Source organism: Natator depressus, chromosome 4 (assembly GCF_965152275.1).
Source record: "Natator depressus isolate rNatDep1 chromosome 4, rNatDep2.hap1, whole genome shotgun sequence".
Lineage (NCBI taxonomy): Eukaryota > Metazoa > Chordata > Testudines > Cheloniidae > Natator > Natator depressus.
The window spans coordinates 89956239-89980676 of NC_134237.1; the positions used below are offsets into that span (position 1 = coordinate 89956239).

At 40.6% G+C, this 24438-nt stretch overlaps 1 protein-coding gene and 1 long non-coding RNA gene across 2 annotated transcripts in view; one reads left to right on the plus strand and one right to left on the minus strand.

The window, feature by feature from the left end:
* The window catches only part of LOC141986662 (uncharacterized), a 40699-nt gene extending 30240 nt beyond the window's left edge, over nt 1–10459 (minus strand). The window contains exon 1 of the long non-coding RNA XR_012639342.1: nt 10307–10459. This is a non-coding gene — a long non-coding RNA (uncharacterized LOC141986662). The remainder of the gene's footprint in view (nt 1–10306) is intronic.
* The window catches only part of SCFD2 (sec1 family domain containing 2), a 301712-nt gene that overhangs the window by 55764 nt on the left and 221510 nt on the right, over nt 1–24438 (plus strand). Inside the window, exon 4 of the mRNA XM_074951411.1 lies at nt 17799–17974. Within this exon, the coding sequence (XP_074807512.1) occupies nt 17799–17974 (176 nt within the window). The remainder of the gene's footprint in view (nt 1–17798; nt 17975–24438) is intronic.

Here is a 24438-nt window from a genome sequence, read left to right on the forward strand (position 1 = left end):
GTTTGGGCAGTGGTCTGAGTTGGCACTGAGCATTCTCTTTACCATGAGCTTATCTGGCTGATTCCTGCTCATATGCTCAATATCTAACTGATCACTGTACGTGGGGTTGGGAAGGAACTTTCCCCGGTTAGCTTGACAGTGACCTTAGGGTTTTTTTCATCTTCCACTGCAGTGTTGGAAACACTTGCGAGGATTACCTGGAGATATCTCACTTAATCATTTCCCTGCCATTGCAGGGGCCTTGCATATTGGTCTTTCCTGGTCTCTGAGTGTGGCATATAATAGTTTAGTCTCTTGTGGGCTGTAATACTTTGGTCTGATTTTGTTTGTTGGGTTTACTGGGCAGGAGTTGGATGTTGTTGGGGGCCTGTGATGTGTGGGGGGTTGGAATGGATGAGCTGATGGTCCCTTCTGACCTTAAACTCTAGGTAGACATACACCACTATTTCTGTTAGTAGGTTACTTCATGTTTTGCTCCCTAGAGTTCCTATCAGAGGTGTCTGGAAATTGTAGATGTAGCTTTCCTGTTTTATGTCTTGTAGTCAGAGGCAGTGTGGGCTAGTGGGTTGAGCATAGGACTGAGAGACAAAGATCAACCAGTGATCCTGCCATAAAGACAACTAAAAAAGCAAAGACTTTGAACTTGATAATAAATTTGCAACCTTCCTTTATGATGACTGTCTTCAGTATAGCATAAAATGGGAAGTGTTAAAAAATTGGATTGAAACGTTTCATCTTGAATATACTACTTTAAATGGATTTAAACTCACAGGTCCCTTACTAGATGCTGCAAATGAAGAAACACAGGAAATATTAAAAGTACTAAAAGGATCAACAAGATGGTAGCTCAAATATGAGAAATGACCAGATAATAGCTGCAAACATCCAGACAGGGAAGAATGTGTTGATTCTACAGAATATTGTGTCCAAGATGTAGAAGGTGCTACTCAATAATGCAGAGAAAAATATAACAACAAGGACCTTGCCATTTGCTCAAACAGTGAAAATAAACAAAAAAGATGAGAGGATTTCTTGGGTGCAATTATATTTATTATTTACTGTTAATGTTTGTTATGGTGTTGCATAGATGCCAACCAGAAATTGGGGCCCCATTGTGATAGGCACTCTACAAACACAAAAAAATAGTAGCCTCGAAGAGTTTTTAGTCTAAATAACTTCAGTATGGGTAGAGGTTTGGCACACTGTTCAAATGTCATGAAAAAAAAGCAATGCCTAATGCAATCTTAAAGCACATTGTGGAAGTTCAGAATTTTGTTTGCAGATACCATCAGACTAATGGTCAGTTGGTTGGTTGGTTTGTTGATTTGATTCAAAAAGTTGGATTGGAAAACTGTCTTAAAATTTACTCTGATAATAAGGACTTTGATCAGAACACAAAACACATTTTTACACTTCTGTTACATAGCCAACATGGCTTCTTTCTTCTCCAAAGTTCATAGGTTGAGCCCAGAACAAGAAGAAGAGGCTGAAACATGGCTATTGGAACATGATTCTAAGATTCTTCCTTGTCTACGGGCATCTAAATATGAAGATTCAAATTTCTACTCCAAAGCTGTTTGTGAAGGAGATTGTCTCTTAGTTCTCTGCATCAAAAATGGTGGACAGTTGTGGTAGTTACAGAAGAAAGGAGAGTTGAATTCTAATTTTGACTAGCTAGCTCTCCCTCAATCAAGGCTTTAGCACATTGTTATTGGCTTGGTTGAAACTTGGTAATTGTCTTGATATTAAGAAAGCAAATCTGAATTGGAGGACTTAAAATTGATAGATTTACTAACTTAAGGGATTTTTAGCAGGGGGTTCTTTAATTGGTCATTCACTAGGTTTTGTTCTCTTTCAGACCAGGTAAAAACAGCAACCCCAAATATTGGAAGCTTTTTGCAGGTAGGGTACCAATTTTGGTCCATACACAGCAGACCTTCCTCATTCAAAATTCCTGCTGAAGTCTATCATAGCTGATGTACAGCCTTGGACATTAAAGTCTGGTCTATTGAGACAGTTAATATTGATCAGACAACCTGCGTCATTACATACCCTATCTGAAAAGTGCCTTGAAATGTTTAACTTTTACCTGAACTGTCTTCAGAGCATGGTGGACCATGCCACTCTGATACCCCTTAGTGCCACCTGGCCGGGGGCACAGAGCAGGTGCACAGGGGTTACAGGAATCTCCTGAGTCTGGCATGCACATTCTGATTCACCAATGAATGTCATATGTGGTCTCAGATAAAAACTGATGTCACAGTTGTCATCAATATCATTGCAACACGCATGTACAGATGTCGTGTAAAAAGATATGGAAAATATGTTCTTAAAGTCTGAGTCTAGGTACTGGTCACCAGCAAAGTTGAAAAACAAGTTTTGTGTCAGAGAAGAGATGTCTAGCCATCAACCTGTTTACATGTAAATTGAGTATAGTCTCATTCACAGTGAATATCCTGTCACCACTCTGAACTGAATGCAAATGAAAGATTGTAAGAACTTCAGAAAAAACCTAAAATGAAGAGAGAAACAGTGGGAGGGGAGAACACTTCAAAGATTTGCTCTACTATGTTTGGGGGTAAAGATACCCTGGTTTCGCTCACCTCAGAAGCAACTGGACAGCAAATTTGCTTCATGAAAGTGGGGTCTCCACCAGGGTTGGCTGGAAATGCTGTAGAGAACTTTGGGTGAGAAACTTCTTTAGACAGTAGGTTAACCGATTAGTTGAGTTTCGTCTCTAGAAAATGTGTTATGATTTTGGTTTATGTGTAGACATTTGTTTCCAATATTTTCACTCACTATCACTTGAATATTTATTCTTTGATAATAAATTTATTCTTGTTTTCACTATAATATTATCTAAGTGCTGTGGTGTTAAGCAGAGTGCTGGTCCTGAGTTGGCATCACAGCCACTGTGTTCCGTTAATGGGGCAACAGATATAGGTCATATGGGAGGTGGTGGAAATAGTTCTGGAAATGTTCTCACCGATTAAAAAAAAAATTAACTACAGAGAAGAGGCTATTTAAGGAAATTTGCCCTACATAGCAGGGAGGCCGAAATAGGTAAAGGGAAAGTTTATTCATAATTGAATGAAATTATGTTAACCAGTGCAGGTTAGCAGGAACATTTTAGAAGAGGTGGTGATGAACCAAAGACTGAATGAATTCAGCCTGTTCAGAAAAGTATGTATCTTGAACATTTAAAATCTTTATAAAATCTTCATAGGCTAAATGTAGTTGAAGACGCATAGGTGAGAGCAGAATTTGGCCCCTGATATTTTAGAATGATATTACTGTAGTGGGTAAATATTGGGGTTGCCTTTTTTCTTCGTCTTACGTAAGTATGTTTAATAGTTGCTTAACTGTGTTCATTTACCTTGGAGGAGGAGATATTAAGGTCCATTATAATTTATAAGAAAATAAGATACAAAAATTCAGTTTACAATAAAATTCCAGTGCTGTGCTTGTATTACAAGAAGTGCATACTATATATATGTATATATATAGCCTATATAATTTATTGTGCTGCTTCGTCTTTTGCAGAGCTCATAGGCTAAACTGTATTTCAGGGTTTCAGATAAACTATTTTAGTCCTGTCTTTACTCAGTGAATAACCTTACAGCATCTATAATCTCAGTGGTGTAAAATGGGTAACAGTTCAAGCCCTAATAAAATTGTAAGGCATATCATACTTGTGCCGCCTAGCTCACTTACTTTGCGCTTTATTGCTGTAAAACTGTTAGCAGATGGAAGTGAGACGTTATTGGAATCCAGTGCAGTGATGTGAAACAGCAATATACTGGTAGTATGTTATCTTTGATTAAATTATAGTTGGCACATGGAAACAGTACTATTTGGCTAACCTTACTGTTATTCCTTTTAACGAGGGAGTTTGCTGACAATAGCCTCTTTGTGAGTCTGGAGTTTTTGGATAAAGCTCTTGTATTTTTAATCTCATTTTTTGTTGTAGACAGAAAACTCAAAGTACTTGATTTGAATTCATGGGCAGGTCTCTTTATATGTCTGGTTGTTATTACAGCTTAAAGGTAATTCTGAAAATTTAAAAGAAAACAGAAGTTTGTTGATCTTGTAAGAATGCTACAATTAAATCCAGTTTTATTATGTTGTTGTTGTAAAATTGCAAATAGTGAATATCAACTTCATCAGAGACTCATAGACTTTAAGGCCAGAAGTCTGTCTGCTAATAAAATAAAATTGTATTAGCTCTTTATTAATTTGCTCTTACTTTACATAATTAGTGGCCTGTTTTGCTATGATCAGTTATGGTAAACATTAATGCACTAATGCATATTTATCACATTTTAGCTTCAGGAAGTCCAAGGGTTTAAACTAAACTTGCATTATCTTTCACGTATTGTAAATCTTTTCATGTAATTCCTTTGAAACTTGGATTAGCTTTAAAACTGGGAGGATCATGATTTTGTGGTATGAGAAACTGACAAAAATAGTGTCTTAGACTGCTTACTGAAAAATAATGAAATATTTGGTTCTGGGTGATCAGAAATACATAGTTTCAACCCCTTATAATTAGGATGACACTTTCTAATGTTTAGGAGAGGGGTAATACATGACAATATCTGCAAGAGACTTCTGACCCCCCAGGTCGTCATATAACATGTTGAGGCCATGTATCTTGAGATATAAGACAGGCAAGATGTGCCCAAAAATACCTCCATCAGTCTTTACTGATTATCCACTAACCAATAGTAGATATAAAACTCTACTTGCGCTACATTGATGACATCTTCATCATCTGGACCCATGGAAAAGAAGCCCTTGAGGAATTCCACCATGATTTTAACAATTTCCATCCCATCATCAACCTCAGCCTGGACCAGTCCACACACAAGATCCACTTCCTGGACACTACGGTGCTAATGAGCAGTGGTCACATAAACACCACCCTATACCGGAAACCTACTGACTGCTATGCCTACCTACATGCCTCCAGCTTTCATCCAGACCACACCACACGATCCATTGTCTACAGCCAAGCTCTGCAATACAACCGCATTTGCTCCAACCCCTCTGACAGAGACAAACACCTACAAGATCTCTATCAAGCATTCTTACAACTACAGTACCCAACTGCTGAAGTGAAGAAACAGATTGACAGAGCCAGAAGAGTACCCAGAAGTCACCTACTACAGGACAGGCCCAACAAAGAAAATAACAGAACGCCACTAGCCGTCACCTTCAGCCCCCAACTAAAACCTCTCCAACGCATTATTAAGGATCTGCAACCTATCCTGAAGGATGACCCATCACTCTCACAGATCTTGGGAGACAGGCCAGTCCTTGCTTAGAGACAGCCCCCCAACTTGAAGCAAATACTCACCAGCAACCACACAACAGAACCACTAACCCAGGAACCTATCCTTGCAACAAAGCCTGTTGCCAACTGTGTCCACATATCTATTCAGGGGACACCGTCACAGGGCCTGATCGCATCAGCCATGCTATCAGAGGCTCGTTCACCTGCACATCTACCAATGTGATATATGCCATCGTGTGCCAGCAATGCTCCTCTGCCATGTCCATTGGCCAAACTGGACAGTCTCTACGTAAAAGAATAATTGGACACAAATCAGACGTCAAGAATTATAACATTCAAAAACCTGTTGGAGAACACTTCAGTCTCTTTTTGGTCACTCGATTACAGACCTTAAAAGTGGCAATTCTTCAACAAAAAAAACTTTAAAAACAGACTCCAACGAGAGACTGCTGAATTGGAATTAATTTGCAAACTGGATACAATTAACTTAGGCTTGAATAAAGACTGGGAGTGGATGGGTCATTACACAAAGTAAAACTATATTTCCCCATGTTTATTCCCCCACCTCCTCCCCGCGCTGTTCCTCTGATGTTCTCGTCAACTGCTGGAAATGGCCCACCTTGATTATCACTACAAAAAGTTCCCCCCACCCCTCCCGCTCTCCTGCTGGTAATAGCTCACGTTACCTAATCACTCTGGTTACAGTGTGTATGGTAACACCCATGGTTTCATGTTCTCTGTGTATATAAATCTCCCCACTGTATTTTCCGCTGAATGCATCCGATGAAGTGAGTTGTAGCTCACGAAAGCTTATGCTCAAATAAATTTGTTAGTCTCTAAGGAGCCACAAGTCCTCCTTTTCTTAAAACTAAGTCAATGTCCCTGTTATATAGAAACAAATTGTACTCTACCTATAGATGCATCAAAGCCAACTGACAACACTGGGGCACCACTGTGCCCTACCAAAAGGAAATGGGTGCATTGCCACTTTTTGGTCTCTACTGAAAGTGGCACAATGTCATTACAAGTACACATGGATACTTCTTTTATTCATTGGATCAAGAAAAGTCCATTACATCTTTGTAGTAATTATTTTTATTTTACATTTTCTCACCAGAAGAAAAATCTTGTTATACAGCAAAAAAGGACAACACACTGAAACAAATACCTCCACGTAGGTGGAGGCAGCTGAATTGTGGCGTCGGTGGCTTGAAAATGTTGACTGCTACATAGCCACTGACAACACCAATGATAAGAGAGAGGATAGTTCACTGATCTTAAAAGCATAGTACTAAAGCTACATGAGATAAATAACCTGCAAGAAGATACAGAGCAATCAAACATACTCAATGTAGAAAAGATTTGCTAAAAATTTTGCACCAAAATGTAACTTATGAAACAGAAACTGTGTCTTTAGATTTACAAAGCACCACAATAGATAGATGTTAACCCTTTGAAGGCTGTGCAAATTTGGTTTGGCTAGATTCCGTGTTCTAGATGAGTTGTACAATAAATAATAGTGTGACCTATATGTAGGTGACTATCAAGACATGCTTGAAGAAACAGAAATGGCTCCTATGGCACTCTTGCAACATGATAGAGGACTGGAAATGTTTGCCTTATGCGCCCAAGAAATGGTGGCCTGTTCTAGTTGCCGATGTTTATTAAGTGTACGTACGCAGCAAAAGGAAGACACCTGCTAGTCAGAAGTGAGACAATATTGCCATAATTGTGCTTAACCATATCTTCACAAAGGGGACTATCCCACATGAGTTAGGGTCCTACCAAATTCACAGTCCATTTTGGTCAATTTCTCGGTCAGAGGATTTTAAAAATAGCAAATTACAGTGTTGTAATTTTCGGGGTCCTGACCCAAAAAGGTGTTGTGGGGGGTTGCAAGATTATTGTGGGAGGGCTGCGGTACTGCTACCCTTGCTTCGGCGTTGCTGCAGACAGCGGCTCTGCCTTCAGATCGGGGTAGCTGGAGAGTGGTGGCTGCTGGCTGGGAGCCCAGCTCTGAAAGCAGAGCCACCACCAGCAGAAGTAAGGAGGGCATGGTATGGTATTGCCAGCTTTACTTCTGCCCTGCTGCCTGCAGAGCTGGGCCCTCAGACAGCAGCTGCCACTTTCTGGCCACCCAGCTCTGAAGGCAGCTGCGGAGAAGTAAGGATGGCTGTACCACAGTCCCCCCCCTTAAATAACCTTGTGACTCCCCTGCAACTCCCTTTTGGGTCAGGACCCCCAATTTGAGAAATTCTGGTCTCCCCTGTGAAATTGGTATAGTAGCGGGCAAAAATACACAAAAGACCAGATTTCACGGTCTGTGATGCATTTTTCATGGCCACGAATTTGGTAAGGCCCTCCACATGAGAGTGAACCTGTAGCATTTGTGGAAGGAAATGTTTTTCTGAGGGGCTGCAAATGCTAGCCTGGTTTTCAAGAACTATTTGTATCTGCAGAACAAAACCATACTAGTTACAAAGACAAAGATTTAACATGTTCTGCTGAGAGCTGCACCCCATGCTGAGCTTGTTCAAAATAAGTGACAAAGGGGAGGATCAGTTGCAAACCTAAACCTATACTCTACATCACCAAATGATCCTATGGAAACCTGCTTGGAAATACTGATACCACTGTCAGGTTGTTCCTTATACATAATAAAAAGGGTGGCAAATACCTTTGTTGGCCAAAACACTATGGATGTTCATATTAAGTCTCCTAGTAAAGTACCTCACCATGTTTCATAACTTGGGGAGAAAATAAAGGACTTCCAGATTTATTAACACAAAGGTAAGACAGCCACACCTGTAGCCCAGAACACAGAAGAATTCTCTTTCCCATGAGAGAACTATTTGAAAGGAACAAGAAAAGTACAAGAGCAAGACATTATTGAAAAGATCTACCCTGTGGGGTTCTAAAGCTGTAGATATCTTCAAAGCACAAAACGAAGATGCAATACACATTTGTGTGGTCATACATTCTCCAAACGTAACATTTAAAGTGGACCATCATATGACACTGAATCTAGGTGGACCTGCACACGGCATTTTTAATAGAATTGGAATCAAGACCCTACTTCAAAAAGTGTTATAACAACATAAACTGTACCCCTAATCCATATACATCATCATGATTTCCACTCATCTTGGATTGCAACATGCCCAAGGTGATCCTTTAAGTGTACTCAGCTGTAGAAGTTGTCCAAAGCATTATCAGACAGATAATCAGTCCTGTGAATAATGTACTGACCTATTGCTTGTCTTTGGAACAACTTGCCAAGAACACAATGAAGCACTCAAAAATGTCTGAAAACACACGACTTAAAGCTAAATGAGGATGTGTACATTTTAAAAAGCCACCTGAAATCTTCTGGGCATATATTTTTTCAGACAGCTCATTTCTCTAGAGGTCGAAACAAGCTTAGAGATGGCTCAGCCAAGTAAAGTTGTAGATTTCCAGTCATTTTATAGACATAGGTAAGTACTTAATTTCACTTTAAATTTTGCAACTCTGGCTCCTCCACTTCAGTTGCTTCTAAAACCATGATTAAAAACCACATGCGGAGGAAAGTGTATAATTTTATTTATGTACATGTAACAGGACAGCCTCCTTCTGAATGTCTCCTCATGGCCAGGGGTGGCTCTGCAGCAGCCTGGTTCATTTTCCCCCTGTTGGTTCCTTGAAGAAAAGGCTTTCATAAGTCTAATAGCCTTTCTTAGGGTCTAGTTTTATTAACATAAAGTTCAAAATAAGCTCAGAAAGATCATCCATCCTCGTCTTAAAATGGGCGCAGCCCCTCCTCCCTGAGGTACCGTGTGTAACTGTTCTGTAAGCTGTTAAAGAAGATACAAGGTCTGCTCTGCCTTTTTTTGCCTTCTCCCCAGAAGGAAAACAAAACTTCCAGCTGTATCTTTCTACTTAGCCACAGTTCCCTTCCTCAGGGACCACTGCAGGAGACTTCCTCTAGCTTCACACTGCAATCACCCTTTGGCTGTCCACACACCTATTTTGCTACCCCTCCTCCCCCAACAGAAGACTGGTTTAGTCACATGATTGTCTGGCATGTGATTTAATTCACTTGGGGAGGCAAACCAGCTGTATCAGAGGTAGGGTGAGACCTATCTCCCTTTAGAAGGGCCAGCCACCCTTCTTTGTACCATACATAAATATCTGCTTTCCCCAAGTGCCCCTCAGTTGCTTGATGAAAATGCCCCTCAGCTTACCCACTAAATGCATAAAAACATAAGGACAGCCATAATGGGTCAGACCAAAGGTCCATCTAGTCCAGTATCCTGTCTTCCAACAGTGGCCAATGCCAGGTGCCCCAGAGGGAATGAACAGAACAGGTAATCATCAAGTGATCCATCCTGCGTCTCCCCAGCATCTTTCTTAACCATTCTTATGTTCTTAAGCCATACAACATCCATGTGGGGTAGCTAAGCTACTAACTTCATGTTACAAGTAAGGAAACAGAAGCCAATTGAAGGAAGATAACATGCAGCTGAGATCACAGAGCAAGAATTAGCCAAGCTCAAAGTAGAACATTTCTCTGTTCTACTAGAAATGAATCTGCAAACTCTGTAGCCTAACTGTTAATAATGTTCAGCGCTGTTAGATCCAGAATCATACTTCTACACAGTGCATGGTTTGGTGAGAACTCAACTGTAATAGCCACCTTCTCTCCCAAAATAATGGTCAGTTTGCATTCCTCTTCTTTTTTTTTTTTTTCCTTTCACAAGATGTCTTTGAAATTAAATAACAAAATAATACAGATTTTTTTTTTTAGTGGAACTTGCTGGCAAAGAATATTTATTGAAGCTTCCTAAGATGCATGAAAGCATTTCATATTTACATAAATAAGAATAACATCTGGAAGTTACACTAGCTAGGATAAAAGAGATAAGGGGCATCAGTACTAATATTTTCAGGCATAAATTGATCCCTCAGTTCACAAAAAATTCTGCTCCCCCAGCAATGCCATTACACAATTGGCTAGATGAATTACTATACCTTCCTCAGAAGCATCCATCATTAGGCACAGTTACATGCAAGCTAGTGGATGAGGTAGGTCTATATTCCTAAGACACTGGGTGGAAGAAACATTCTATTTGATATTCCACAGCATTGCAAAATCCTCCTTGTGAACATAAGTGATCCAAGACAACCACAAGAAATTCCTTTTTCTTGGTTCTGCCAAGTGAAATATGGACCTCAGCAAATTTTTACTAGCACTAGTCAATAAAGTTCAGTTAGTTCCACTTTATGCAAGATAACAAAGTTCAAAGTTGCAGATATTTGGCAGAACCTGTATGTTCAGGAAAGTATACACTTATTTAGTCAATTCGTCTCAAAGCTCACTCCCGTAATAACTGGTTCGTTGGTTTCTGTAGAGATCATTAACAAGATGCTAGATGCAAAAATAAGTACTACTGTGTATGTATTTGGAACAATCTGTCAATATTTCTGATCTCTGCTGTTCAGAGCCTGAATTTTAAAAACCTGTCACTTTTAGCACTAAATCTCTCTTGAAAAATAATCACCCTCTTGAAGTGAAGCCTGCATAACAGCATGCATCACAGAAAAGACAAAACAACATTGCAGCTGTAACTTAGGAAGAAGAAAAAATTAAACTAGGCAACATGATTAAAAATCTTTTGTGGAAATTAAGTTTCACTTTTAAGATAGGACTTTCTGTTAAATAACTCATTTGTATACTTTTAATATGATTGAAGACATGTGAGCTTCAGCTTCATGTCTCAGAATTTAAAGCTGTGTACTTATTGCCCTAATGCATGCCCTGTTTTACTTTGTATATCTCTCCATACTCCTGAATGGAGCAGTATAACTTGATTTTTTTAAAAATTTGTAAAGTTGCATCCTTTCCCACTCTGCCCTACCAACGTGCCTCAGCTCTGTGCTTCAGACACTCATCTTAGTGATAAGAAAGAGTAGTACAGTCCCTCTGCCCTGTCACTTCGTGGTCTTTCTGCTGAGATGGCAGAACAAATGCCTGTTGTGATGGTGATTTTTGATATGCATGCTTTCTGCTAGGAATCATACTGAGATCCACTACAGCTACACCAACTGAGATCAACTCTGTGTCCCATAGGCTCTGTCGCTATTGGGCCCATTGCTGTGTGTAGACATTTTGGATGATAGCTGTGGTGTACAGTGCTTCTTTTGATGGGACAAAACTTGTGACTGCCTTTTTCATGGGGACCTTGCCACTGGGCCATGTGTTTGTAACTTTAAGGCTAAATTGCTGCATTGCACTTTAATGGCAACCCTTGAAGAGGATTCAGAATTGTCAGTCAGTGCAGATTGAGTAAGGCGTTCTGAGCACGGAACATGAGTGCTCCATTTTCTGTACTGGATTCCTGCTAACTTGTGAGGGAACTTGGGGTTCTAGTTCTAATCTTCCATTTGGTATGGGAGGGATTGTTATCAGAGGGATTGTCTCCCTTCCTGTGTTTCTGTGTCCGATGGAGCACTGTTGTTATGGGGGAAGAGAGAGATTTTCCTCAGCAGGAAAGTATTCTTAGGGACTTCAGAGTGAACTTCTCTGGAGCCTACTCCCACCACAGCTCTAGAAGAACCAGAGTTTGAGGGCAATATAAGAATTACTTGGGTATTTTTGATCGACCTTTAAGCAGTAATATAGAATAGGAGGGGGTTTTTAAGTGAGCAGAAGGGTTTGTTATATTTTGTTTAATTGATGGAAGGCTGATAAGCCGAGGTGCCTCTGTAGAGACCTGGTAGATATTTCTAGAATACATGAACTAACTTCATGCAGACTATTCACAGAACAGCTAAGAAGTTACAACTTTCATTGTTGTTAAGCTGAACCAGATTCAAACTATTAACTTTGAAGTAAAAGTCTTTCTGTTCCATTACGAGTTCCCTGAATCATCTGCTACCCTTCCACTAGGCTTTCTTCACCATAAACTTTAGATCAAGCCTCCAACATTGTCATTACTTTATTTGTATTGCCCAAATATGTTTAATATAATGCTTTTAAAAAATTTGTACAAGGGTTTATTCCTGGAAGACAAGTCACTTCCCCCTTTTTACTCCACCTCAAGCTAATTTAGGTCGTTATTTGTGCATTTAATACTCTTATCTTTAATGTGTGTTCTTGCATCTGTAGTTTTCAAAGCTGTTATAAAGTTATTTGAATACAACTCTGATAAACGAAAAAATCAATTATTTCAACAGAAGTTATTGTTTGTCTATGAGGCTTGTATAACTTGTAGTTTGGGGATCTTTATTTGATGCCCAGTAATTTCCAGGTGGAATTCAAGGTGTTGGTTTTAGCCTGCATGGTCCTAAAAGTTTTGGGGCCCAGCTTTGTGGGAAATAGCTTCTTTTCTTTGGACATACAGCCAAAGCTGAGATCAGCAGAGGTTCTTGAGCTGATTCTCCTTCACTCCAAACAACAAAATTGCTGTTAAGATGTTCTTTGAGAGGGGTCCTCAGATTGGAATTCACTCCCCCTGTTCTGCCAGAGCTTGGATCCGTTAACATTTCAGACATATTGCAACCCCCCCCCCCTTTTTTTTTCTTCCCAGGCATTTGGAAAGTGGGTGGGCTGAGGTTTGGAGGTATTGTCTTTGTTATTTTGCCTTCTGCAGAGACGTTTTCATTTATTACCATGTTTACTAGGGCATGTTTGTATATTTATTGCTGGAGTGGGATTTAATCCGGTCTATTAATTTTCATAATAAATATCTGAATGTAGCGGCGGCCAGAGTCTGAGATGAGTGCTTGTTTGTTTTACAAACATAAATAAATGGTTGCCTCCTGCTGTATCCCTTGTCAAAGTTCACTTCCTAATCTCTACTTAGTTTTTAACTCTTGTGCAAGAAAGGATATTCTTAACTTATTTGTATCCCTTAGAAAGACAGTATGGCCTCTACCTCCGTTGTATAGGAGGACTTTAGAATTAGGCAGCTACTTTGCTAGCCTAATATAGGCCCTGAACCTGCAATTCATTCCTTGTGGTCAGACCCCTGTGTCCATGCAGTACCCCTTCAAAAAGCAGCGAGGTTCTGCGTAGGTCCAGTGTTCTGGAGCTGAATATGGACAAAGAAGAGCAGAAAGGGAAGCGGGGGGAGGAGGAGTCAGAGAGGGATACGCACACTTTAGGCAGGTGTAGAGAAAAATGTATGGAAATTGTAAATATTACAGGTGAAATCCCAGCTCCGTTAAATTCAGGCGAACTCTTGCCATTGAGTTAATGGGGCCAGGATTTCACCCTGCGATTTCATGTGCCATGGAACTTTCCCTTTTTACTATTCTAGAGCTAACAGAGATATTATACATAACAAATGCTGAATGGATCGCAAAGGAACAGACCCAATAATGCATCTGGATTCATTTGTTATAAAGAATAGTATAAATAATAGAATGAGATGAAATTATTTTTTCTAACTTGAAATCAGAGGTCTTGATGATCCCCATATTTGACTGTATTGTGGGGGAGGAGAGGAGGACTTGCAACTTCCTGTTTTCTCAATTGTAGCAAGTTATCAGATTTTGAATGAGCTACTATATATCATGACTGCTAAAGGTAAAAATGCATTCTTTATCAAAGGTATATTGCTAAGCATCATGGGGTGACATTTTCCAATCACTATCTAAATCTGCCTGACACAGCTTTAAAAGAAATAAAACACAACTAAAAGTTCCAATGTTTAATCTAAAAACACATATGGCTGAGGTTGCTGTTTTAGGCTATGTGAACTAAAGCTGTAGAAGTCTTGTCAGCTTTTCATCCCACTAAAGCCTTGTCAGCATGAGTAATGTGTTAATTTGCTGACTTTTTGCCTTGATGCTTTGAGTTAAGTTTCCTATAAAGAGTTTGTATTTTTTTGTTTTAATGGCTTTCCATATTTTAAAGATACATTTGGAGAGCTGTATCTCCAGTGCTTGTTCTTTAGAATCACTGGGATTAAAAGATTGTATTTTTGTGAAGAGGCCTTGTCTGCACTACAGAGTTTTGTCAACAAAAGTTATGCTGACATACAGTAACCGCTTTAATTAAACCACTGTCTACACTCTGCTCCTTGTGCGGCAGAATGCATCCACATTAGCAGCTCTTGCATCAACACAGAGAGCAGTGCACTGTGGGTAGCTATTCCACTGTGCAACTAGACGCAGGGAGCTTTGGGAAGGGTTTGCAATGCCTCATGGGGCAGGTTCAGCATCACATGATGCAGTTTTCTTAATCCCATCATTCCATAGGCCTCTTACTATATTGCCAGGTGCTTTTCAACTGAAGTGTAGGGGGTGAGTGGGGGGCGGAGGGAGTGTGTGACAGGGAGTGTGTGTGTGGGCGGGGGGGGAGAGACAGAATGTGTGTTGGGGGAGGAGGAGTGTGTCGGCATGCTGTCTCTTTAAATTCGGACAGCAGCTGGAAGCACACCCCCACACACGCAATCCCTGCCTACCTGCCACTGTGATCCTAGTGCCAGAGAGAGCAGGATTCCATGTTAACAGTTTGCTGCTGCATGCTCAGCTGTCAGAACTTCCCAAAGCTTTGAAAGGGGAGGGGCACGTGCCTGTGTAGCTGGAATGCAGGGCAGCCAAGTTCAAAATAGTGAGCAGAGTGGTCATGGTGGGCATTGTGGGATACTGGGGGAAGCCAGTGATGACGACCTAATGAATGGCAGCGTCTGCACAGACGCTTTGTTGCTTTAACTTTGTTGCTGAAAGATTTTGCCTCTCTTTGAGGTGGGATTTTTTTGTCAGCAAAACAGGAGTTTTGCTGACAAAAGTAACATTGTAGTGTGTACGCCTCCACTGTTTTGTCAGCAAAAGCTGCCTTTTGCCGACAAAACTGTGCAGTGTAGATAAGGCCTTAGAGAGAAGAAAAGAGATGAGGGGCCCTGTAAACTGGTGAAGTGGCCAAACCGGGGGAAAAAAAAGATACAGTTGCCATCACTAGGGGCTTTTCTTAAGGAAAAGTATAGATTATAAAAAAAACCAAGATAACATAAATAATAATTAATAAGAGAAAACCCTTACCTTCGTTTCAGCTGACTACCATGATCCAGGGTGTGGAGCCCTACCTAACTATGACTATAATACCAATATTATACCAAAGTATTCTCCCAATTTGATCTTCCAAACCACTCTTAGGCCTGGTCTGCACTAGGAAAATTACTCAATGATGATAATATGCCATGATATGGTACACGCATGGTGTATCCTGGTCTATGTGTTGCAGTTGACCCATGTTCAGTATGATTCAACTGTGCACACTGATGATGCCTGTTATCAGCAAGAGGTAATTCTCTTAGAGTAGATCAGGTCTTATAGATCTCCCCTTGAGCATTTGTACAAGGAGAGGGGAAGCTTAGAGTTCACATCTTGTTCCCTGGGCATCGGGTACTATAGTGTGGCTTACACCTGGTCACAGGGCAAACTATTGTGGAGTTTTTTTTAGATTTACCAAGCTGTATAGTTTACACCTTAATATTTCGTAGAATAATATTTATTTCAGGATTAACTATATGATAAAAATTCTTAATATATACAGTAAAGGATATCCACACTTTTCCCATACAAGAGACAGTTGTGTACTGGGTACTAATGCATGTATATGTGAATAATGGGTGAAATGATACTGTCTTGTTCAGTGATCTCCTCAGCTCACATAAGTTGAGAAAGGTCAGATCCGTTAGAGCAGAGGCGGGCAAACTACACCCCGTGGACCACATCCAGCCCACGGGACCCTCCCCCGCTGCTTCCCCTCCCGCCGTAGCCTCAGCTTACTGCACTGCCGGCGCAATGCTCTGGGCAGCGGGGCTGCGAGCTCCTGGGGCAGCGCAGCTGCAGAGCCCGGCCTGACCCGGTGCTCTGTGCCACATGGTAAGGGAGCAGGGTGGGTTGGATAGAGGGCAGGGGAGTTTGGGGGGGTGGCCAGGGGGTGGATAGGGGTTGGGGCAGCCAGAGGGCGGGGAACACGGGGTTTGAATGGGGGCAGCGGGTCTGGGAGGGCAGTCAGGAAGGAGGGGGGCGGGTTGGATGGGGTGGCAGGGGGCAGTCAAGGGACAGGGAGAAGGGGGGGCAGAATGGGTATAGGGGTCCTGGGGGGGAAGTCAGGAATGAGAGGAGGGATTGGATGGGGTAGCAGGGGGGCAGTCAGGGGGCAGGGAGAAGGGGTGGTTGGATGGGTCAGGGGTCCCGGGGGGGGCAGTAAGGAAGGAAAGGGGGGTTGGATGGGGCAGCGGGGGTGCAGACAGGGGCAGGGGTTCCAGGGGCGGTCAGGGGACAGAGAGAAGGGGTGGTTGGATGGGGCAGGGGTCACGGGGGTGCCGTCAGGGAACAGGGGGGGCTGGATGAGGCAGGAGTCCTGTAGGGTGGAGGGCTGTCAGGGGGTGAGAAGCGGGGGGAGGTGTGAATAGGGGTTGGGGGCAGGCCCCCTCAGCCCTCCTGCCCCCTCCCCTAACCGGCCCTCCATACAATTTTCAAAACCCGATGCGGCCCTCAGGCCAAAAAATTTGCTTACCCCTGCCTTAGAGGTTTCTCTTCTGTGATGTGTTTCAGGAAGTGATACTGGTGATTTAGTAAGTTGTACTCTTTCTCTGAGTCAATACTGAACCAAATGTCATCCTAGCCAGGTGTCATGGGACTCTGTGCTGCTGGAGGGTGCGGTGTTATGGACAAAGTGTAAGACTAAGGAGCCCTCTGCATGTGCTCATTAAAATTCCCACCGTAATTTTCCCAAGAGTAAAAATGTTAGCCCAGTGTCCGGGAGAGGTATTGGAGTGATTTTGGTAGCTTACCTAAATTTCTCCATATGTTTGAATGAGAGAAGTTACTTTTCACTTTGTGTCTTAAATTTCTCTTTGGCATTGCTGTATGTTGTTAAATATCAGCCAGATTCCGTATCTAAAATGACTGCACTTCAATCATGGATGAAGTGACTCCTGTAGAAAAGAACTATGCAGTCCAAACTTTAGATAAGCTATTACCAACAGGAGAGTGGGTTTGTGGGGGGGTGGGGTGGGGAGAAAACCTGGATTTGTGCTGGAAATGGCCCACCTTGATTATCATACACATTGTAAGGAGAGTGATCACTTTAGATAAGCTATTACCAGCAGAAGAGTGGGGTGGCGGGAGAGAAAACCCTTTGTAGTGATAAACACCCATTTTTTCATGGTTTGTGTGTATAAAAACATCTTCTGTATTTTCCACAGTATGCATCCGATGAAGTGAGCTGTAGCTCACGAAAGCTTATGCTCAAATAAATTGGTTAGTCTCTAAGGTGCCACAAGTACTCCTTTTCTTTTTGCAAACTTGCTGGTGTTAACATGCAGGGCAAAACTCCCATTGACTGCAATGGAATCAGGAACAGGCTCATAGTTGTGAAGCTTATTTTCTGAATGAAAAGCACTGCATAAATATAATCCATCGTTATTAAAAATGTTTGTTCAGATATTTATGATTATTCACTGTCGTGAAATGTTGGTAATACGCCCTGTTTTTCTTTTAACAGGTAGAGTCACCCCAGAACAGCTCGGTTCACACATCAAGCTTTTCAAAAACAATTTCAAAGCTCTCAGGAACCACTGTGGACTTCTACAGCTTGTGCTGGCCACAATCCAGGCTTTAAAACACCCCCAGAATGCCAAATGGGACAGCTTCTTAGCCTTTGAAAGGCTACTTTTGCAGGTACAATATTATATGAGCCTACTTAACTGTATACTAAGTAAACACTGTTATTTTAAAGTAGTTATTTTTGTGCCATTTTATTTTGCATAATTTGTTTGGGCTATATGATATTGTTAAAAAGCTACCTCCTGAACTTTTGTTTTTCATACATTTCAAGCTATTTAAAAGAATGGGAAACTACACAGTTAATATTTTTGTAGTTTTTAATCTAATAATTTTAGACACAAAATTAAATATTACAGATGAAGGTACATAAAATCTGAATTGGGGTTGGAATATTTGCATACTAAATTGCAAGATGACCGCGTAGATTTATGTCACTGGTTAGGATCACTATTAAGCTTTAAAATAATAATGATAAATAATAGGCTTCTCGAGCCAAGACATGGTCAAATTCAGAGATAACTTAAAGTGGTAAATTATATATCTTTATGTGAGTGTAAGCTTGTCTGATTTACATATTGAATGGGTGAGATTTAATAGGGAAAGCCATCATTAGGAGCACGCGATATTAATTTTGTTCCCTCACACATTCATACGCTCACTGACAACTTCTTACAACTTCCTGTTGGAAGTGACACTCTAACCAACATGTAATTTATATTTTTATCTATGCTACCACTGAACTTTAAGAGTAGATGGTATAGTGAACAGACTGTATCCTGCTTAGCTTGGATACAACAGGGGTTTTCAAAAGAGTTGGGAGTTCAAAATGGTGACAAAATCCCATTGAAATTCAGTGGGAGCTGGGCACTCACTCCTTTAGCTAAACACCTATTTTGACAGGGAAGACAGCCTATCTTTAAGAAGATGAGTTAGTTGTCTCACTGTAAAATCCTAGTTGAGACAAGGCTCTGTAGTTTTTATCTTAAAGTAGCTAGTCAAGATCAACCCTGGGTAGGGGAGGAAGCGTACCGTGACCTCAGCTACCTGCATCAAAGTGAGAACTAACTGTGGCTTGTCTCCACTTCCCTTGCTATAAAAAAACAAACCAAATAAAACGTCACCTTTATTGGGTGGTGAAGATCTAGTCCTCAACTCATCTGAAAATCCAGGCCTATGCAGATTGCCATCATTTATACCAACAAATGTTTCCTGGAGGGTAAAAAGACAAAAAATAATTAGTGTAGGCAAGTATGTGCTAGCAGTTAACTGAACTATTCACCCTTCTTAACGTTTAATTATTTTTTACTAGTGCCCATTGTCTGAAGTATTCAATAATATATACTGACTGACACATACTCCCAATAAGTAACATGACTTGGGTAAAACAGTTGTGGCTATACGAATCAATATTATAACCACTGTTTAAGCACGTACTCATTTTCTGCACTTCAAATAACAATCATTTTGAATTACACAATCCATAATGTGTGCACATCTGTACAGATTTTATATTCTGAAGTCAGAGACTGAGACGTGTAGTTTATTTTGGGGACAATTCTTCTAGCTTCACAGCTATGCTCCTTCCCACTATCACTTATTGTTTCAGCTTCTGTGTTCTTAGAACATGCTCGTAAACACTGTAAATAGGCAGCCTACTTCCAGATCTTTATCAGGATTAAAATGCATTAACTACTGTTTTTAGATTTACAGTATCATGGCACTTTTTCTTATCGGTCTCTAGGCCACTTTCATCTTTGGTATGAGTTGCTGAATTCTGCTGAAATCAGTGCTTTCACTTTACTCCACGCTGCATTTGGCCTTCTTTATTTATGATGGCTTGGTGCTCTTAAAATAATATAACAGAATTAGGGTCCAGTGGCATTCTTGGCAATTTTGCCCTTGACTTCAATGCAAAGAGGATCACGCCCTTGATTCAGAATAGGGTAATGTTCCCGTATTATAAGGGTGACTCCTTTTACTGTGTTGTGTTGTGCTGCTTTTCCGACAGGTAGTGTGTTAAACAGAACTGAGAACTATCATTACTCAGGAGATGTGTTTAGTATGTGCTGTCAGTTTAAACTACATATCCTATAAGCAAAGTGAAGAGAGAACACAGATCCTCAGAGGCTCCCCACCGTGTAAGTTCCCTCCTTCCTTTTATACCCCACCACCCTAAGGTGGATTGCTGGGATGGGAGGGAATGTCAAGCACTGGTGTGCACTAAGCAGTCTCAGGCCTTGTCCATACTAGAAATTGTTTCTTGGTGTAGTTATACAGGCAAACAGATGTACAGGAAACCCGCCTAGTGTAGACTCGTTTTACACTGGTAAAAAAATTCTTTTGCTAATACGGCTTATGTCAGTTTTCTGAACAAAATAAAACATCCTGGCAAAAGGATTGTTTTAACTGCATCTCCACTATGACTTTTGCCAGCATAGCTATGTCAGTTAAGGGTATGATTATTTTTCACACTCCTAATTGACGTAGCTATGTGGGCAAAACTTTTAAGTGTAGACCAGGCTTCAAACTCCCCACTGCTCCATACTCTGCCACTTCCTTTCCCTCCAAGTGAGGGCTTAAACATGCAGGGAGAGAGGGTGAAAAACAGTGTTGTGTGTGTCCCCAGTTTTCATCCTGGGTTCACACATATCCCCATTATGCCCATACCTAGAGGCTTTTCAAGCAGTAGAAGCAAAACACAGGAAAAGGAGCACTCTACAGAGCTTAAACAAAGTGTATTTTTTGGAAAACTGAAAGACAAAAACACTTCATGTGAAACTTAGGGCTTGTCTACACAGTATATTAGTGCTCATCAACTGGGGTGTAAATTTACTGTGCACCAGCATGTTGTGCACTGACTGTCCATGTGGACCCTGCTTGTGCACCATAAACATTTCCTAGTATGCATTGACATAGTCCCGTTTCAAACAATAGTATATCAAAGTGCTGTAGGGAAGTTTTAGTGTGCATCAACAGGGTCCACATGGACAATTAGTGCATGACATACTAGAATTTACACCCCAGCTGGTGTGCACTAATGCACTATGTAGATGAGCCCTTAGCTTGTCTTTTTAAATGTATGTTTATAGGACAGGAATTTGTGTCTCTTAAATTCAGCATAAAAGTATCCAGCAACAGCAGGCAGTGTAAAATGGGTGGCTTAACTCATACAGGCCCTCTGCAAATTATCACTCTCTGGAGCACTGCAGAGTGAGCACACAATTAATGTCTTGGATAATGGAGTAGAGACTATGCTTATAAAATTTTCAGATGAGGGGTTGGAAGCACCTGGGAGGACAGGATTAGAATTCAAAATGACTTTAACAAATTGGAGAATTGATCTGAAATCAACAAGATGAAAATCAATAAAGACAAGCACAAAATACTACACTTCAGAAGGAAAAATCAAATGTACAGCTACAAAATGGGAATAACTGGCTAGGTGGTAGTACTGCTGAAAAGGATGTGTGTGGGGGGAGTTATGGTGGATCACAAATTGAATATGAGTCAATAATGTGATGCAGTTGCTTAAGAGGCTAATATTGTTCTGAGGTGTAATTGTCCCAGTCTGCTCGGCCGTGGAGACCTCAATTGGAGTACTGTGTCCAATTCCGGGTGCTTCACTTTAGGAAAGATGTGGATAAATTGGAGAGAGTCCAGAGGAGAGCCACAAAAATGATAAAAGGTTTAGAAAACCTGACCTATGAGGAAAAGTTAACAAAGCTGGGTATGGTAGGTCTTGAGAAAAGAAGACTGAGTGGGGACCTTGTAACAGTCTTCCAATATGTTAAGGACTGTTTTAAAGAGGACGGTGATCAGTTGTTTTCCATGTCCACTGAGGGTAGGACAAGGAGTAATGGGCTTAATCTGCAGCAATGGACATTTAGGTTAGAAATTAGGACAAACTTTTAAATTATAAGGGTAGTTAAGCTCTGGAACAGGCTTCCAAGAGAGATTGTGGAATCTCCATCATTGCAGGATTTTAAGAATAGGTTGGACAACCATCTGTCAAGGATGGTCTCGGGTTTACTTGGTCCTGCCTCAGCATGTGACTTCTCAATGTCCTTTTCAGCTCCACATTTCTTTGATTCTATTAATTCTTTCTGTGGGATGCCCCTGGGGCAGCAGAGCTAAACACTACCCCTTACTACGGGCTGTGTTCATTTGGCACAATCTAGCCCAAAAGGTTCTAAAGTATATATTAGTGGCCAGAATCTGCCACCCTTATTCACAGTGACTAGCACTTTTAATCATGAGTAGTCCCATCTGTTTCAATGAGATTGTTCTAGGGAAGGATTGTTCACGATGAGCAAGGGTTGCAGAAACTTGTTCTAAAATATCATAGGTGGATAAATACATTGAGACGGCTTAAAATATCTATTTTTTCCTGCAAAGAATACAGTCCTAGGATACAGTCCTGGTAGCATTTAAAATTTTACTGCTGTATTTAGAACAGTTTCTAAAAGTTTAGAAAAGGGCAGATGTAATTTGACCACAAATTAATATAGATTGGCTTGACAAATAAATTTTGTTGAGTCATAAAAATAGTTTTACTCCTACTGGCATAATTTCTGTCTAACAACAGGTTAAATGCATTTAATCTACTGACATTGTATGACATATAGTTGTTCTTCACACTTTCTCCTGAGCCAGAAGTATCCAGTGCAGATTTTATTATGTAGATGTATCTAGTAAATAAAGTGGATTTAAATTGATATCTATCTCACCTATGATTGTTTTCCCATATTTGGACTCATACAGTGGAAAAGACAGATTGTTATCTATGATGTTTAAAAACATAATGCTTGGAAAATAATTTAAACTGGAAAAACAAAGCTTCTTGTTTCTATAATATATCTCTGATATTTTTGTGTTACTCTTTGGAAGGAAACATTTTATTAGCGGGAGATTATTGAATTTTTTTTCAAAGATGGCAGACATAGATACTGAAAGCAAACAGCTGTTTTCACAATTTTTTTTGTTTTTTAAAGGAAGATCCCTCTTTAGTAGGAGGTTGTTCTTCTCTATTATAATAGCTTTGGGATAAACTCATGGTAAGAATTGTAAAATTCAACATAACAAAACTGTTAAACTAAAACAATATTACATTTAGAGTTAAACTGCCCAAAACAAGGAAAGGAAGTTCCCTTAACCCAGTCCTTTTGTCTAAGAATCACTACATAATACTGGGCCTTGTTATATGCTTTATTCTATTGTAAAATGGGGAGCAAAATAGTTAAAAGTGCAATAACGTTGTTTTGCAAAGCACTTGGAAAGTCAACATGGATTAGTAGGCTCAACCCTGGACTAGGGGGCCATTACTCCTGTGGTCTGATCTCAGTTCTGTCAGTGGTTTTGTTGTGTACTACTGTGTAAGTAATGTAATCTAAGGGTTTGTCTACACTTAAAACATGACGTTATTTCAACATGTTAACAATTGTCATTCATTCATTACTCTGAAAATTCGAGCATAGCCAAGGACACAAGTGTTTTGGTTGGTTTGGCTAACCTTAGAATCCATGACCAACTAAAACTCCCCCAGCTTTTGTCTACCACCCGACTTAGGCTGCGAGCTCTTTGGGCTGGGATTGTGTCTTGCTGTATGTGGACATTACAGGGCATATTGTGAGTCCGCCATAATTCAATAACAATTAATAATAGATTCCTGGGTGCCAGAACTGTTGGCCTCTCCCCACCTACCATTCACTGCTGGAAGTGACATCAGGGAGCTTGGAGCTCGCTTTTCTTCAAAATCTATCAATGCCAGTTATTTAGTTGGCGAGAGTGGGGCATCAGAGAGGCAAGGTACCTCCAGCCTCTGAGGACCAGGAACAGTGGACCAAGACTGTAACCAAAACTCTTATTCTGTATGTCTGACACTGTATTATGCGGCTGTTAAACTTCCCGGCCAGCTCAGGAATTAGGTTATTTTAGTAGCGTTTTACGGTTTAGTGTCTCCTGGTAATGTGAGTGAGTCAAGTACTGTGGTGATGGGAGCTAGAGAAGTACCTAAACAGATAAATATTGGCAGAGTACAATATTTTCATGGTCTCAGTGTCCACAACATAATTAGTTGTTTTAACCTTTGTTTTATTTACTTTGTTCTTTATCTCAGAAAATGTTTTGAAAGGCAGAATAGTGAGCTTTTTGTTCTGCTAAGCTTCTTGAAAAAATAAGATTTTATGCATATATATTTGAAAAAGGGAAAACAGAAACTTAATGCCAGCTGGTCATTCCAGCGTTTGTATTCCTCTCCTAAAGGAAAGTTATGAGGTTAATAAAATGACATCATTCTCTCTCCCATGAATGCCATAGTGCAAGCTAAGGAAAAAGGAGTGGAAAAAAAACGCTAATACAGATGAACATTTTACATTACAACTAGTGTTTAAATGCATGCTACACCATACTGTGTGTCCCTAGCCTCCATTTTGCCAGAAGCTGGGAGTGGACGACAGGGAGTGGATCACTTGATGATTGCCTGTTCTGTTGATTCCCTCTGAAGCACCTGGCATGGGCCATTGTCAGAAGACAGGATACTGGGCTAGATGGACCATTGGTCTAACCCAGTAGGGCTGTTA